This window comes from Ischnura elegans, chromosome 11 (genome assembly GCF_921293095.1).
Source record: "Ischnura elegans chromosome 11, ioIscEleg1.1, whole genome shotgun sequence".
NCBI classification, from domain to species: Eukaryota; Metazoa; Arthropoda; class Insecta; order Odonata; family Coenagrionidae; genus Ischnura; species Ischnura elegans.
The window spans coordinates 80,420,074-80,438,480 of record NC_060256.1 but is presented as its reverse complement, the minus strand read 5'-3'; the positions used below and the strand labels follow the sequence as shown (position 1 = coordinate 80,438,480).

The 18,407-nt window shown below is 37.1% G+C and overlaps 1 protein-coding gene across 3 annotated transcripts; it reads left to right on the top strand.

The window, feature by feature from the left end:
- LOC124168025 (ras-related protein Rab-18-B-like) lies at positions 1-18,363 on the top strand. Of its 3 annotated transcripts, none has more exons than XM_046546113.1 (5): positions 1-378; positions 4,648-4,774; positions 4,881-5,072; positions 9,100-9,228; positions 17,703-18,363. In XM_046546113.1, the coding sequence occupies exons 1-5, from the start codon at positions 314-316 to the stop codon at positions 17,808-17,810; spliced, it is 621 nt and encodes a 206-aa protein (XP_046402069.1). In that variant the 5' UTR covers positions 1-313; the 3' UTR covers positions 17,811-18,363. The 3 variants fall into 3 exon arrangements, with proteins under 3 accessions (XP_046402069.1, XP_046402070.1, XP_046402072.1); XM_046546114.1 differs by lacking the exon at positions 1-378 and adding an exon at positions 4,209-4,437; XM_046546116.1 differs by lacking the exon at positions 1-378 and adding an exon at positions 4,470-4,557.
- Positions 18,364-18,407: the final 44 nt, after the last annotated feature.

The following is an 18,407-nucleotide window of genomic DNA, read 5'->3' as shown; positions in this document are numbered from 1 at the left end:
CGTAACATCTCACAAGAGGATGGGGAACAATCTTTGATGGGGAATACGGGGAATACCCAGTGGCCCCAGTGTTTGCCTCCTTTAAATTGTGAAGTTAGGCAACTATCACCATTTTGTGATGCTATGAATCTGTGATACCGGTGATACTGCCACTGACAATTTCAGTCGACACACGCCTCCTGCTACATGCGATAGATGCCACGAATGAAAGAAACTTACTGTAGTTCGGAACAACACGAGTTCGGGGGTGAGAGGTTGTGTTTTTCGGCTTTGCATTCTGATTTAGCTTTCTGGCGTACCTCGTTTCTTCATTATGAGTGGAGAATCTATGAAACTTCAGTTTGCTCTACTCGGAGCCAGCGGAGTGGGAAAAACAAGGTATGATCGTATGGTGACTTGTTGTGAAATTATTTATCCGGCATTGTAAAAGCCTGAATCTCACGATCATTTTTTCGTAATTTCGTGTGACATTGGCTTTCTGTGGTTTAACTGGACAAGAATTAGAAGAGATGTGTGTGTGTTATTCCGTAAAAACAACATTTATACATGTTCTAGTCAAGTTTCTTTTCCCACCAATTCATGTCTGTAACAATAGGCATTTGATGCAACATAAGTATTCCTTATGATCCATTGTGCAAGTCGAACCAATATTCATTTCTTCCCCATTGAAGGTAACTACAGAGTGTGAGAATTAAGGAGTAAATATACGGATTCGTTGAGAACATGCCTAACTTGGACACCACATTGAACAAGAACTTACTTGTTTATTTTTTTAATCGACTTAAGAATCGTAAAATTAGCCACTGCGAAAAGATAATAACTCTTAGATATTTTTGATAAATAATTGCTAACTTTAATTTTTTAAATTATACGTGTTTCCTAAATACCTCTTCAAATTGCTTATAAGTGTGCATATATGTTGTTGTTGTTTACAATTAATCTAGAATCACTGCTCCATATGCTTTGATTCCATGAAAGATTTGATTGTGGATTTGGATTCGTGAAAATAGTGGATTTTACCCATCTGTAGAATAAAGTAAAATTGCATAATATTTGCTGGTGTAGCGCAGGGTACACCCAGCAGTAAAAGATAGGGAAAACATAAAAAAACATCACTAACTAATAAATCATATCCAACTTCCGATTTTGAATAGTCCAAAGGATTTGCACCAAAACCTGCCAAATATGTGTCATGAACATACATGACAGTATATTCCAATGAATATTGGTAAATCCTTAGACAGCTGAAATGACATCTCAAATTATTTGTATTGGGTCTCCTAGGCATATGATATCACCAAAACCTGCCAAATATGTGTCATGAACATACATGACAGTATATTCCAATGAATATTGGTAAATCCTTAGACAGCTGAAATGACATCTCAAATTATTTGTATTGGGTCTCCTAGGCATATGATATCAGGTGTCAATTTCTCTCATTACTCTTCAAAACAGCCTTTTCTCTAAATCCTTGATAACATTTTATGTCATTGGAAAAATTGGAGATAAATGAAATTGTGTCTCTATCTTAGAATTATAGTTTGGCCATTTTTTTAGAAAAATACTGAACACAAATGTCAAAACTTAATATTTTCCCTTTCCTGTGATCAAATCGAATTATGAAATGGGAGGAAGTCTTCAAACTTACAAGTTATATGTGAATAATACAGTACTCTTCACACCATTTGCCAAAAGTACAACTTTTATAGTAGGTAACTAAAAATATGAAATTAAGGAAATGGTTATTTAACTGCAAAGGTTCATGAAGAATTACCTCTGAAAGAATACTGTCCTAAAATGGCCTGCTGTTCCATATGGAGTATAATATGGGGGACACTGAGAAAGTAACATGGGAGTAGGCAATGTGTGACCAAGGAAGTGTTAATTCGGGGATTAAGAACCCAGCCAGCACATTATAAGTCATTGAGATAAGGTGATTTAGGAAGAAATAAAGAAGGTGCTTATAAGTAACCTTGTCAGGCTTTTCTTGTGGGTTTCTTGCGGCTAAGCCGACATACATCCAGAGTAAAGACAAATTGGAGGCCAAACCTTCAGCACTTCCGTTGTTGTTGTTATTATTCCATCGTTTTAGAGTATTCATGCAGGCATTTTCGTATAAGAACAATGTTTTTATTCTGGACGATTCTATATTATGAGGAGTAATAACATCATACAGGCACAATTTGAAAATCATTCGCATTTATGAAATTATAGCAAAACCAGGATCGTAAGTAAAACACGTAATTTCTCAAGAATAGCAATGTAGAGTATAACAATGACGGAAAGGAAAATTTAATAAATATATTTTATTCATCAGGTTTTCAGGCCATAAATTAAAATTCATATATATTAGATTGTGTGGACCTTGAATAATTTCAGTTTGTTTCATGCACTGGCAGCTAATTTTCTCTTTATAATTGGGTTTTAAACTGGTACCTACACCTCACTTCATACACAAGTGCCTCAGTGTAATGGTTAACATACAAAGTTGCTGATCTGGAGGTCACACATTCAATTCCCTCTGATATTATTTTTTTTTCTTTCAGCCACAAGGATTGAGTAGTTGTATTATGCTTTGCAGCTTCACTGTCCAGTTGCTTCTAGTTGTTAAATTTACGGGAAAATCTGTTATCAGTTGTTCAGCTCTTATAAAGATTTGCTGAATATCACCAGTGGGCTTTTAATTCATGTCGTGCTGAGCAGCGTAGCATGTGTAGTATGCTATTCTGCCGCGTTTGGTGCTCCAATAGATGCAACTTATGTTAATCTGTGGATATTTAATGGCATTCCTTACCTATTCTTCCCTAAAATCTTATCCTTGCCTTATATAAGTCCCTTATCTTACAATAAGCTGCTTATCAATTTGTTGTGCAAGTAAACCATAAGAAATTGATAACTCTTTGTGCTATTTGGGAAGCAATGGCATACCCAGAATCATATCTGGGGGGGGGGGGCAAGCCAAGTTGTGACATTTTAGCAGGAAAAAGGTGAATGAAACCAACATGAAATTTATAACAGTGCTTTATTAGGTTATGAGATTATTTGCTAGAAAAAATAGTTTTATTTTAGTTACATATCTTATACTAATGCATATCATTTTTCGTGGTTTTAAAGAAAATTTGTCGAATATGTACTATCGTTTTCAAAAGTATGTAGACACCCAGGAGTCCCACTTAACTGATGGGGCCGGGTCGTGAAAACATGTGAGGTTGGCACATAAAGCGACCTGCATCCCTCACTGGTGTGCCACCAAGACCCGACGAGAAATCAAAAGATAGGAAAACCCTGCCACGGAGCCCGAAAGAAAATACTCCGACGGCCCAAAGTGAGTGTGGACGTGAGCTACCCCAGTGCATTCCATCCGCTAATCTTAATTCTGATTGGGCTCTTGCTCTTGCAGTTTGATTCCAGCTCCGATAGCTAGGTCGCCTCCACCTCCATCCTCGTCGGCTCTTGGTGGCATACGAGTGAGGGATGCAGGTCACTTTATGTGCCAACCTCACATGTTTTCACCACCCGGCCCCATCAGTTAAGTGGGACTATGGGGTGTCTACATACTTTTGAAAACGATAGTACTTACTTTTCAATTCAGTACTGATTTTGCTTAAAGACTTTTGCGATTTTTGCTTCTGGGGGGGATCGCTGCCCCCTCCCACTGCCCCTCTCTGGGTACGCCCATGCTAGGAAGATTTGGTGGATTAGTGACGGGAGAAGCAAGAAAGAAATTATCAGCAGAATAGCCCAGGCGAAGAGAGCATTCCACCAAAAGAGAGACCTGCTTACAGCGGGAAACTTAAATATGGATGTAAAGAAACAATTTATAAGAACCTACATCTGGAGTATGCACCTATACGGAAGTGAGGCATGGGCAATGACCGCAGCGGAGAAAGCAAGGATAGAGGCCTTTGAAATGTGGTGCTACAGAAGAATGATGAAAATCAAATGGATCGACCGAGTTAGTAACGAGGAAGTCCTAAGAAGGGTAGGAGAGAAGAGAAGCCTCATGAAAACCTTAATAAGAAGACGGAACAACCTTATAGACCACATCTTGAGACATGATGGCCTGATGAAGACAATCGTCGAAGGACAAGTGGAAGGCAAGAATGGAAAAGGAAGACCCCGAACAAATATATGGAACAAGTAAAGAGAGATGTGAAAGAGAAGAAATACGTAGGTGTGAAAAGATTAGCTGATAGGAGAACTGAGTGGAGAGCTGCGTCAAACCAATCCTAGGATTGTTGACCAGTGATGATGATGAGAAAGAAATGAAGGATGAAGACCTAGAAGGCTTACAAGGGAAAAAATGCATGAAATAGATAAGAAACGTGTGGATCTAGTGTTTGAAGCAACTTAATAGGGTGAGGGATTCCCAAAATCCATGTTGCAGAATGAATGGGAAGCAGAGAAGGCAATGAATGAGAGGGAGGAAGAGAGGTGGGATATTTTCATAGACAAGGAATTAGTCTAAGAATATACTTAATGCCTGTGATGTAGGCAGAACACTGTTAGTGGAGTTATTCTGCTTAAACCAAAACCTTCTGCATACAGCCTGATGTAATAATTGTTTTAGTCTTCAATACTATTTGAATTTCAACGGGTTTCTCTTGCTAGTGATATTCATAATATATTTTTTCTTTTATTTAGCCTTTTCAAGAAGTATTTCTGTGAGCCACGGTCAAATCTAGAGTTGACAATTATGTCTACGTCCAAACAAAAAAGACTTGTTGTTAATCATCTTGGAAGAAATGTTGAGGTCAATCTTCGTGTGTGGGTGAGTAAAAATATTTTATTAAAAAAAGGTGATTTAACTGTATGATGAAGAGCAATAACCGTCATAAATTATTACACTTTGAATTCATGACTACCCATATTCACAGGACACTGCAGGGATGGAACAATATCAAGCATTAATGCCTCAATATTATCGTGCTACTCATGGATTTATTATTCTCTATGATGTTACTGGCAGAGATACCTTCGAAGCCCTGGACCGTGTTTTTAATGATGCAGAAACATTTGCAACAATTGAAGACCATGTGAAAATATTAGTTGGCAATAAAATTGACCAGGTGGGTGCAAAATATATTGAGTTATACATAATATTTATTTCAAGTTAGGATCAAACTCCTAATTATCCGGGTAAATGATAAGGAGAGATGGCACGAATAATCGGATAACACGGATAACACAAACCTTTGCTTAAATTTATGGTAATGTTCATAATTTATGTGAAACAAACAATGTGTTAATATTTATGCACTCATTTTGTTATTTTAGAGTGCTTCCCAGACTCATTGAGAGCTTTCTTTGCCAGACCGTGATCTTTTAGCGGTGATAACAAGGTTTTGCTCATATTATTACGGCTCCATATAAGAACTGATTACGGAAACCACGCATCCGTGGCTGCGTGATCACAGATACAGAAAAGTAGTTTGCATGAATGCTTCAAAAGGCCTGTTTAAACGATACATTAACACGTATGAGTTCATGTACGTTTGCGTGAATGATTTTTGTGGACCGGAACGGAACATGTACGATTGCATGAACCAAATTAGAACAGGTTCTATTTTCTGTGCATGCATTCGCACAAGTTGGGTGGTTACACGGTGCATTTTGGCTTTCATTCTCGCGTTCATACATTTAGACATTAACCCGTACGTGTTAATGTACCGTGTAAGGAGGCCTAAAACCAATGAGCAATGTCAGAAAAAAAACTTTCAGGCACCACGCCACGTCGTTGTGTCTTGCACAAATTGCCTGGGTTGAAACTGCTGTGGGACGTGTATCCGTTATCACTGAGCCCAATTGTGCTCTGCAAGGCTTGGAAAACAGGAACACGGAGTGAATTTAGCTAGCGTGCTTTCGTTTTACGACGGGGATTCTAATGGAAATAATAAGCGTGGTGCATCCTAGCATTCAATGCAGTAATTCCGGTGATTTTGTGACAGATTTATTTTTTTATAAAGATCGCGGAAACTATTAAGCGAGGGTGAAAATCATGCACGGATAATCCGCAACACGGATATACCGCCGCTGGATAATGAGGAGTCTGGTGTAGTATGTTTTCTATAGTTTGCCATCTTGGATGGATTTATCTACCTGATATTTTGGATTAACTGTATTTTTTAGTGTTCCCAAAATCTATGATAAAGGATAGGGCCATGCCCAACCTAGACAATTAAAACTAAAATTTTACCTAATCATATTAGATTTTGCTCAAATTTGGTATAATCACTTCTCTCCCCCCTACATATCCCCCCATCAGAATGGTTTCATTCCCGGCGGGTTGTCTCTCTCTAACCCTGTGGTACTTCAGAAAAATGATCACTCGAGCGATCACATTTCCAGTCGCGAAAAGCTATCGCTAGAGTGATCACTAAGAGGGATAAAACAAATGATCGTGTGATTAAGGCTCTAGAGAGAAAAAAATGCCTGTCCCTTGAACTCTCACTTATCAAGGTTTGACTGTAATTACAGAAAGTTCATTGTAAAGTAGGCTGTGTAATAGCCAGAAAATCAGAGGGTTTGTGGTTCAATTCAGCCCCTGAAGAAACTTTTTTCTCCAGGCAAATGTTAATCATCCAAGACAATGCTATCAAGAGTGAAGATGTTAACATTATACACTTTGAATGTTGGTAGATGGAGCATTTAGCCATGAAAGCGAATTAAGGAAGGGACACACGCTGGGTAGCAGATTTCAGATGGAACTTTTTGACTGAGTCAGGCGTCGTGAAACTGAAAGGGGGATAGGCTCGAGACAGCTTACTCACTGATATTCACATGCAGGTATAAATAAACTTCAACACCAGTACGATATACAGTTGAGGATCTCAAATCCAGAAAGCTTGGGACCAAAGGGTTTCTTGTTTTTCTAGATTTCTGGTCTGTCAGTACATAGTAAATTGTGAAATATTCACTGTACACCTCACAACTAAAGTATGCAATCGATGGATAGCAAATATACAGTCTCAATCTGGCTGAATCTCAGCTGTGTAAAAGGAGCAGTGGTCTAGCTACATGTGAATATGTGGATGGTCTGTTGAACAACCCCTTGAAGAACATTCATCGCCTTAGATGGATTCAAGTACACTACATTGAAGGAGGCAAAAAACTTGCCGAATAAGCCATCAAATCACGACCGTAGCTCCCGCAGCATAAACTAAACGTGCTTAATACTGGATGAGAGTGAGCTATAAATACATCATTTTCTTCATGCTCTATAGCTTTCGTTGATAGCATTCGCTAGCAGACGGTGCGATATCTATCAATACCTTCCTTAATTGGACGGTAAATCTGTGCAAATGCTTCTATATTTTGTTATTAATTAATTGATAAATGCATTCAGGCTCTTGTGCTCATTATTTGAGTTCCCTACGTGTCTTTCCGTAGGTTGTTAGCGTATTTTCATAGTGTGTGCTAACTTCCTACTCATCCCAGAACAAGTCTCACAGAGTGGTGCTACGACTTGGCAAGTTGAAACACTATGCAGACGAATTATCAAACATTCCGGATTTCCGGGTATCTGGATTCCAAATTTGAGGTCCTCACCTGTACCTTCAAATTTTCTATCTTTGATCCACAGCTTCCTCAGTTCCCTTAACCAACTTGTATTGATTGATGGCACCTCATCCTCTTACATACCCGTTAAATCTGTTGTACCTCAGGGAAGCATCCTTGGTCCCCATCTGTTGTCCGATCTTGCTCCTGGCACGCTTCATCGATGACATTATGGATGGCATAATCCCTCTTGGCTGTAATATTTTACAGTGCATGGACGATTGCAAAATTTTCAAAAAGGTGGATCACCTCTGTGACTCGCATTCCCTTCTATCTACCATCAATTTTGTCTCCTGGTGGTGCTCCAATTGGCTGCTGCGAGTCAACCCCTCAAAATCGGCGATGAGGCCATTTTCATTAGAAACCAATCCCTTGAAAAATTAATACTCCCTTGTAAACAAACCTATAAACCAAACCTTTTAACTAACCATAACTAACTGCTGCCACCCAGGAGTGATTTTTGACGACAAATTAAAATTTCAGGATCACATTATGATGATTGTGAAGAGATCAATGGCCATAGTTGGTATGCTCTATCGACTTACTGACCTTCAGGACCCTACTGCTCCAAAAACAGTATTTTTTGGATGTTTTCTCCCCATACTGAAATACTCACCAATTTGGTCTACCGCCTGTCCCAATATTCTAAACTTCCTCAGCTGCCCTTTTTGGCTGTAGCCTGCAATAAAATCCCCACACTCATGCCCATGACTCTATTCTTTCCTCCCTCAGGATTTCCACCATAACTCACCACCGTGTCTTTTCTGATCTGATGTCCCTGCATTATCGCATGATTTTTACCATGATGCGAGAGAAAACAATGTCAGCTCTCTTAACTCAACAGTCACTTAAAATGATTAAGATAGTTGGATACCTTTTTCCTTATTTACTGTTAAGTATGCTCTTATAAGGAACAAAATGGCCATAACTGACAGATAACGTGAAAATTACAGTATATTAAAGGTGTACGTGTAAGAAAAAAAATAAGTGTAAAACGTTGCTGAAAATGTCATTCCATATACGTAATCGCAACTGCATTGATGGTCTCTAGTTGTCTCGGTACAATTTGCGGAGGTAGTTAGGCTGTCTCAGGGGTGTCTCCTTAGAAATGAAATAAACCCTCCGTTTTCATTTTATAGTGCTTATTAAGTAATGGTTGAATATAAGTAGTGTGATTTTATTAACATGTGTCACATACTTATATGTATTCTGTAATGATAGTGTTGCATCCTGTTATGGATTCAAAAGCTGGGCTGCAAAGCTTTAGTATGCCATTTAATGCTAGAAAGAGAGTTGTTTTGGGAGTGCAATTATTAATGGCTAAGAGATATTTACAGCCAAAATGTATTTGATATGTATTGATTGATGCATAGATTTCACTTGAATGTAGTACTTTGAGTTTGAATGAAAGAGTGTCAGTACCTCAATTAAAATAAAGTTTGAAATTAATATCATCTCATTGTCAGTGTTAAATGAGAATTTATTTTTTCTGCATGAAACTATGGTGACTAATGTGGAGTATTGTTTTAACTCTTCAAGGTTAAAGAGCGTGTGGTGACTCGTGCTGAAGGACTAAAATTTGCTCATAACAGGAAAGCAATGTATATTGAAGCCAGTGCTACGAATGATGAAGCTGTGGACCACATTTTTGAGAAGTTGGTATCTAAGGTCAGTGTTGTTTATTTAGTCGTGAATCTTATTTCAACTACAAATATGTCTAAGTACTTCATAAGAACTCCATATGCGATGGTGCATTAGAGTGGAGATGGACACTTCTTTGAGCCTACAGATGGCAAGTTCAGTTTGTCATGGTTGTGCAGGACACAAATGCTTGTGGGCGATTCCACGCGTCACGGACTGACCGTCACAATGCGTTTTTGAACTTTTAAGAACACACGTAACACGCTTTTTTGGGCTAGTTTGTAATTCTCAACTTTCAAATGGCTCTTAACGCGTTATGTACCGGAGCATTTTAATCTAGAGAAATGACATACGTGGGTAGAGGAGTTGAGATGAAAATATGTGCCAAGTTGGGCGAACTGCCTTTGGTTTAAACATTGTTAACCCATTAATCCCCAGCGTTGCGTTAACGCAACATAATTAATCCTAATTCTCAGAACAAGTTTCTACTTCAGAATAATTTTTTCTTCGATTCACTGACTCTTTTTAAGTATCTCTAGTTCTTATTTTGTCCCTTCCACCAACATTTTCATTCATATATGTAATTGTATTTTTATGACTGATGGCGTTTGGCACAAAATAATCGATGCGCACATACGAGACACCCTAGAAAAATGAGATACCCCAGCATGTCCGTCAAGGCAGAATGGGGCATTTCCTCCAAAGGAATACTGATAACTCCCGGCGAAGAACTCGAGTGTGCAAATCAAGATAATAAATAGAAGATGTAACTTAAGTTTTAAAAATTACTTTTTTGTATTTATTTTCCGGAGTTATCCCAGCGTTGCGTATACGCAGCATTTTGAAAATCATATAATATGATGAAAATATTTTTTTTCCAGAAACTTATCTTAATTATGTCATAATAAATCAGAAAATGGGAAACTATCGAAGATAAAAGCCCTGAATACAGTCTGGGGAATAATGGGTTAAAAAGCTAATGATTACAATATAATTTTACTTTATCAAACATAACGATAAGTCCATTAATTTTAACATTAAATTTAACAATTTGTCCAGAATGCTTAGGAAAAAAATGGCGAGAATTCTCGCCATCCGTACACAATGTGTTAATGCATTAATTACAGCTTTAAAGAAGCAAACTTTTTGGAAAAATGTTATTAAAAATATTCTTATCAATTTAAAACTCTCAAAAATCCAAATAAATTACAATAAATGACAAAAAAGCCTCGGTGGCGGCGGGGTAAAGTCCACGCCTGCCAAACCAAAGGTTGCAGGCTCGAGTACCGCCTGGGTAAGTTATCCTTATCCAGGGCTTTGATGTTTGTGAGTGCATATTGATTGTTAACCCTGCAGGACTCGCGCCCTTTTTTGGAACGCGAGTACTCGCGCTGAGCCTGTCAGGCTCAATTTTCTTTTTCAAATCCTCTCCTATTAAAGTCGATTGTTTTACCTATTCTTTTGTTTAAATCAAACTAATAATGCTGAAATTGCCCATTTCATGAAAATCAAACCCTTTTATGTCTGATAAAATATATAATTATTTCTTCATGTCGAATGTGATATAAAATAGATTACCATTATTTGTTATTCATTTATTGACTCGTAAAACCACTACACAGTGTTAGTATTAGGACAGAAATAACATTATAAGGCAACATTAGCTATGATCATTATTCTGCAAGCATGCACCATTCAAAAAATGTGTATGCTCGAGACAAATACACTTTCCACTATTTTTGCAGACATACCCGGTAAATATATTTTTCGTGTATCCACAGTCTGCACACATTTTTCAAATTTCAGTGAACTTTGGGTTCTCTGTTTTTTTTAGTTGCCTTTGGTTAATCTATTCTGTTAGTCTTGATAGGATCGTCTTATAATTAGCCCTAACTCATTGGGGAGCGATTTTATGGTTCCCCTTCTTTACGCGTGTTCATCTACAAGCCCAGCTGACAATTGCCTAAATAACGCTCTCCGAGATTTCACTTCTAAGTTTTTGTTTTTGAGGTAAAAAAATGTAGGAATTTACCACAGCAATATTTAGCATAACGTAAATACTTGGCATAGGACAACGCCGTGCATAACTGATCTAGTGTATCTACTCCCGATTTTGTCATGTCATAAAAAGGTATCATTTCTGGCTTTCTTTCATCTCCACTTCATTCATCATTTTTTTTGTTATAGTTCATGGTTGATATCATAAACGCAAATTTATTCTTTCTTGGAGTGTATGACGCAAAAAAAGTTCTTGCAGAAATCAAATGAACAGGATTTCTTATTTTTTGTTTCAGCGAAAAAAAGTAGGCAATTCCCGCTTATTTTTCCGAATTGTTCCAATCACGGCAAGTCGGAATTTCAAGAGTTCATTTACTAAACAATAACTGGCAAATAAATTGTCAATCGAAATGTTTCTACCAGTACTGCTGATGGGGAGCATAACCTCTTCACGATATCAGAAGGGCTGTTGTTGGCCGAAAACGATCCATCAGGTTGTTCACCAGCATACACTTCTAAGTTCTAAGTATAAAATATTCTAGCAACTACCTAGCAAAGCAAAATTTTTTATCCCGTATTTGTTGGACATACTTGGGATTTATTGCAGGAATGCGAAAAGACCTCGAAAATTCACAATTTTCTCATAAATGGTTGTGTATTCATCAATAATGTAAGAACTTTTACGATTGTCAAATTTTTCAAATATCTCATGAAAACAGCTATCCTATCATTTTTTGTCTTCTTTGCTGTTATTATTTTTATTTTCTATAATTATCGCTAGCAGAAAAAAAAAACGCCAGCGTGCTGAAACAGAATACTCGTGTTTTGTGGCGGAACTGGCGCAGTTGAAACTTCAGCGAGAAGAGCACCTCCAATATCTCTGCACTCTCTAGTCAGAATGACCGTGTCCTCCGAATTTTATGGCCGCCGAGTGGCGAAGTGAATACACTTTTCGAATAGAGGTGTAATTATAACGAGCCGTTACTTATAACATTGTGTGAAATCATTACAAGTAGCTTACTTTGTGTCAACTATAGCGTGCTTGTAATTACAGTAGGAAGAGCAACAGTGGCTTCTAAGACATAGTCCCATGTAAATAGTTTTGACTTTCAAAATATCAAGCCGATTTGGCAGAAAAAGAACCTTTACTAGGAGTATAGTGCTAGAGGTTATCCATAACAGCCTACATTGTGTCTGTACAGGCAATCAGAGAAAAATAATAGGCTAAGGGTGAGAATCAAAAATGTAACGCGAGCACTCGCGTAGAGCCTGAGGGGCTCACACCACGTGCATACGAAGCAAAAGTATCATATTCTAACCTAATGATAGGTTTATCGGGATATTCTGCGCATGTAAAACTTAGCCAAAAGAGTAAGGAAAAGTTAGAGAAAATCTAAGCGCATTATTGAGAATTTTTCAAGAACTATTAAGAAAATATCAACAATGTGAGCCTGTCAGGCTCAGCGCGAGTTCCGGAGGGTGAAATGTTATCAACCCCAATGTAAAGGTCAAACAGTGCTGTTTTCGGTGGTGTGTGAAATAAATAAGTAATGTGGTACTACCAGCTGGTACCATATGGTACAGCTAGGCATTATCAGGTTATTGTTATCCATGTTTGAAAAAAAAATTTATTTGAGACCTGTTATCAGTAGGCAATTTTCCCTTAAGGGGCTCATGCAATCCTGAAAAAAGTTTTTCTGCTCACCCTAGTGTATAAGGCTGTTCTACCCTTAGAAATCTACCGTGGCTGAACGAAGCCTATCAGAAGATCACATTGTTTCCTTTGATGAGGCTTAAGTCGTCTCAAAGGTGCGAGAATTCTCGCCATCCATACACAATGTGTTAATGCATTAAATACAGCTACAGGGTATAAGGATACTCTCATTAATGAAGCCAATGAAATCAGACTGGTGAAGAGCAATGTGAATTGTGACTCTGGGTATATCCTCAGTATGCAATGGAAACTGTTGATCAAAATAGGTAATAATTGAAAAAAGTATGCAGCAAAACCCCCCAGATTAGACTGATCTAAAAACAGAATAAGAATTCTTACACATATTAACACTTTCGCTGCGGCGGACGCACCGGTGCGTCCTACGCAAACTATTGTGCTGAGCGGAGGACGCACCCGTGCGTCCTGCTCCGACCCGTTTTCAAATGGCCATAGAATCATCCGAGAACGTCTTGGGCACTCCAAATTACCTCTCGCTGCTCTATTACATTCCGTACTATTCAGTTTTGGCCGTCGTTTCTAGGAATCACCTCTCATTTTTTAGCTAACTACTTTTTCATTTTTTCCATTTTTTCGTAATTTTTATGATAATTTACTTTTTTCTGAACTTAATCGTCTCGGAACCGGAGATAAATTGGTATCGTATGCATTCAAAACTCTTCTAAATATTATTTATGTCATATAAAGTGTTATATTTAGTTTATTCAAATATGTGGAAATGTGTAGATATATCTGAAGGTAGCAAAAATATGTGAGCACATTGGTTTCGACAATTGTCATGGTTGCTGCTTTTGAACATAATAGATATTACGTTTAGCGACGATAAATCCCTTGAAAAAATAATACGCGTAGTTGACCCAGGTTCGATGCCAGAATTTTCTATAATAATAAAATATGTACCTTTATCGTGCATAACGCGGAAAAAGTTAGCTCTAAGAACTTATTACCATAAGGCATATCGAGGGGCATTAGGTAATCTCCCTCAATAATAATGAATTATAATCCATTGCACTCTTCTTTTATTCTTCCATATGGCCTATTGATTATATTTTGCCGAATTTTGTTTAAATATAATGTTGCTGAACATTCAATCACTTGTTCCACAAAACCCCGAGTCAAAATATACTAGACAAGTGTCTCGTTATATTACGGTTCAATTGCAAAGGGTTATATACTTTGTTAAACTGACAGATAGGAATATAATTACCACTCTGCGTATACATTACACACGGAACTGAAATCGACCACCATTTCAAGATAAAATATTTGACACAGGATCCATTAGTATTGACCTTGAGAATGAAATTCAATGCCGATGTGACGGAAATTTAATACCGGGAATTCCAAGACGATCACAATAATGTGTGAAATAAAAGAGTAATATTTCGTCTCATTTCATGCGGATATCGTTTCGTATGGCCTATAAAAACTGTGTCGTCGAGGCATTTCTTTCACTCTCATCCCTCCACGCCCTCTGGCCAAAATATCATTGCCAGTATGACGCTGCCACAGGAAGGTACTAGGTGCTCGGAGCCTTCGGAATAGATTGATACGCTCGATTTTCGGAGATATCTATCCTCTGAAGCATCATCGGAGGTGTCACCTGTTACCTGACTATCTTGATTTTTTCCCATCACATTAGGTAGCTAAGGAGTCAGTGGCATCAACATCTGGTTCAGCGGGAACGTGATGAAAAAAAGAGATGAATAACCTAAGAGAAATTTGAAGAAAAAGACTAATTTAGAGTTGATGGATATCCTCATGCAGTTTGATGAGGAGATGGATAGCAAGGAAGAAAATGCATCCCAGAAAGTAATTCCAAAGGAGTCTTCCGAAGAGAGTCAGGAAGAAAACGCCCATGCACCTTCATCAAAACTTTTCCGAAAGCACTCAAATAACTTCGATTTATGGTACTAAGCTGAACTCCAAGTAACAGATATCCCTTTTTCTGGCACCTCAGGACTAAAATTAAATGTTCCCAGCGAGAATCCTTACGACTATTTAGTACTCTTGCCAATGACGTTTTTTTGAGTTGTAACAGAAACGAATATCAATGCTGAAAATGTGGTTCGAAATAATACTTCTCCAAATGCTAGAATAGCGTCTTGGAATAAGTCTTGAGTCCAAGATAATTGGACATTTTTTGGCCTTCTTTTTCCGAAATGGGAAATATTTCTCTTAGTAGATTATAATATAATTGGAAAAAATCTGAAATATATAATCTCCCTGTTTTTTCCGAATGCATATATCGAGATAGCTTTTGCACATATTGCGCACTATGCACTTAGAAATGTGGTTGAAGGCGAACACTTACCCAGTTATCCATTTTATAAAATACGACTCTTGCATGATACATTCTATGCAAGTATGAGTGAAGTGTGCTACGCGGAAAGGGCTGTGAGTCTAGACGAATCCATGGTTCTATGTAGTTGACGTTATCCACGGTTACTATTAAAACAATTCATTCCTAACAAACTTCACAAATACGAAATAAAATTATACGTGATCGCTAATCCATGCGGTTTGGTTTTGGATTGCTTGATACATTGTGGCACCGAGGGTAAAGAAGTGGAGGGAGCAGGGAACGCAGAGAAAGTGACTCACAAATTCTTTGCAAATTTTAAAAATAAGGGGTACACTGTGCACAGGATAACTTTTACGACAGCGTGAACCTTTTCCATTGTCTGCAAAAACATACTGTACAGATAAAGCATACTGTAGAGTTATTCTGCTAATGAAGAAAAAAATAACCCGGATATATTATTGAAAAATTAGAGAAGGGTGACTGTGTGGCTCGCTACAATATAATGGGGGGTGCGTTTTGAAATGGAGGGATAAAAGAGATGTGAAGATGATTTCGTCCGAGTATGGACACGATTTTGCGGGCAGGCGGGGAAGGGTTTCAACTAAGCCCAGTATGGTGGATGCTTACAATAAACATATTGGAGGCAAAGACAAGACCGATCAATTGTTGTCATATTGTCTTTGCGTAACAAAAAACTCTCCGTTGGTACCTTAAGTTGAGAATATACTTTATTCAGATAATAATTATTCATTCTTTCATTCTATACCAAAGATTTAGTGGGAAACGTGAAAAATTGTTAGAATACCGTGATGAACTAATAAAATCATTGCCAAATTTCTATCCTGAGGCAATGCCTTCAATGAGTTCCCCTGAACATATTCACTCACCACATAATTTGGAAATGAAAAGAAAAGGAAGAAAAAAGTGCTGTGAAAAATGTGCCAAAAATAGAGTGAGTAAATTTGTTAACACTTACGATCCTGATTGCCCGTAAAAAAAACGACTTTAAGCTTTAGGATATTTTCGTAAGTCTAAAATATATCACTGACTTAACTAGCACTCTTAATTCTAGTGTTTTTTTCAGTTTGATTCTTGAAAGTTATCCCAAAACAATGAGTAAATTATGAGTTAGTAATTATTTTACGAGAAAAATATTATTTCATTAAAAATAATTAATTATATCATTAAAAATAAAATGTTATCATTTTCTAATGCTCCAAATTTTTAAATATATCTATTTATTTGCAAAATAAGTCGAAATACATGAACGTTAGAAAAGAATTAAGGGAGATAAAAAATTTCGTAGAGCGGGTTGCATAACTCATGTGACACGGGTTGCATAGCTTTGGCAATGCTGTGAGCGGAGGACGCACCGGTGCGTCCTTCATATTATTTGTTTAAAACAATCATAGGATCATTATTATCATTTTTTACGGTATCCATAGAGACATATCTACTTAGTTATGCACAAAAACCACTGCCGCTCACGGTGATATTTTTCATCAAAATGGCCAGCAGTGAAAGTGTTAATGCCCTGAGAATATTGATGAATAGAGGATAGTGTTCTATTTAAATGTTGGCTGTTCAAATTCTTACACTGGTTTGAACCCAGGAGTTACATTTTTATAAATTTAATGTCAGGTGTTTGGGTACAAATAGAACATATTTTTTTATAAAGAGTTACATATTAAGTGTCAATGAATGCAGAACCAATAAAAATTCAATTCATGTTTGGTTATTAGCAAAGAAATTTGTTTCTGTGACTTTGATTTTCATTAAGTTGCTATTTTTTACACTCAGGTAAGAAATGGAACTAATCACAGAGTTTCAAATGTTCAATCCCGATCGTTTGCTTATTCCATAGTATAAATGCATTAGTGGCTATAATACATTTCAGCAATACGTGGGGCAGCATACAAGATATGCATAGTACATGATACCAATTTTCAATTCATGGGCATACCCAGCAAGGGGCAGCTCCCCCCCCCCCCCCCCCAGAAGCAAATATCGCGAATGTCTTTCAGGAAAATAGTATTTTTTCAAGCAAATTATTTTTAAAACTAGTAAAGAGCTGTTACAGTTTCCTTAAAATGTTGATTTCATTCACCTTTTTCATGCTTAAATCTTACCTATGACTTGAACAACCATGGCTTGCCCTCCCCCTAGTTTTGATCCTGGGTATGCCCTTGCTTCAATTATCATGAAAAATGCTGTTGATGCCCATTGTAAAGTAACTAATCCAAGAACAATGGTGTAATATAACAAAGCACTATCAACAGTTGAAATTAGATTCTTTGTTTTTACTGATGACATGCAAAAACGGTTGATTAATGATTAGTCAATTTAGCTAATTTATTGTTTCCAAATTGACAATTTTATGGGTATAAATAAATAATTAGTGAAATAGTATATAATGAATGCTTACGTAAATACTTTTTTTAATAATCCTCGTGTTCCTTGTTTCAGGTCTTAGCAGACTGTAACCTGTGGAGGAACACTCCACAGGAAATAGTGAGATTGGAGGCTGTACCTCCGAGTAATAATGGATCATGGTGGTCGAACTGTAGTTGCTAAAACATCCTGGCTAATCCTAGACCATGTTGATTAGGTTTTACAAATTCTTTTAGGTCTAGGTAATTTTATAAGATAGCTCCTTGATGAGGCCTTAAAAACAGTGTTCACTCAAACTGTATGCCTCAAAGTAGGAGTTATGTACGTTGTGACTGAAATTTGGAGATATAAAAAGATGGCTTTTTAAAATGTAAGTCTTCTAATGATCCAGTGCTAATGCCAAACTGATATTTTTTGGAGCTATGAATTGAAGCTATTTTTAAAAATGAACTTTGAGGTGAATCCTTCTATTATTTCTTGACCAGATTTTGAAAGCTTCCAAGGTGCTATATTGTCGTAGCATGTACATATTTTTATATATACTTAAGTTCATATAATCTTTGCCTAAGTTTTAGCATTAGCCGATGATTCATGTCTAATGTAATCAAGGACTGCTGTGCATTTCTCTGTTTCTGTATCATACCGTTGGTGCCTTAAAAAAGTTTATATAAGTGTGATAAAGAAGTGAGCATTTAAGATTTGATTGTTGAATATGTATAAATATTTTATCACAATTTTTTATGGATATGTAACGCTTTTATACATTGATGAAATAAATGT

Bases quoted from the DNA above. Each gene is read 5' to 3' on its own strand.
- LOC124168025 (XM_046546113.1), top strand. From the start codon at position 314: ATGAGTGGAGAATCTATGAAACTTCAGTTTGCTCTACTCGGAGCCAGC. The intron at 379-4,647 runs GTATGATCGTAT...TCTTTTATTTAG, and splicing joins AGCGGAGTGGGAAAAACAAG to CCTTTTCAAGAAGTATTTCT. The intron at 4,775-4,880 runs GTGAGTAAAAAT...CCATATTCACAG, and splicing joins AGGTCAATCTTCGTGTGTGG to GACACTGCAGGGATGGAACA.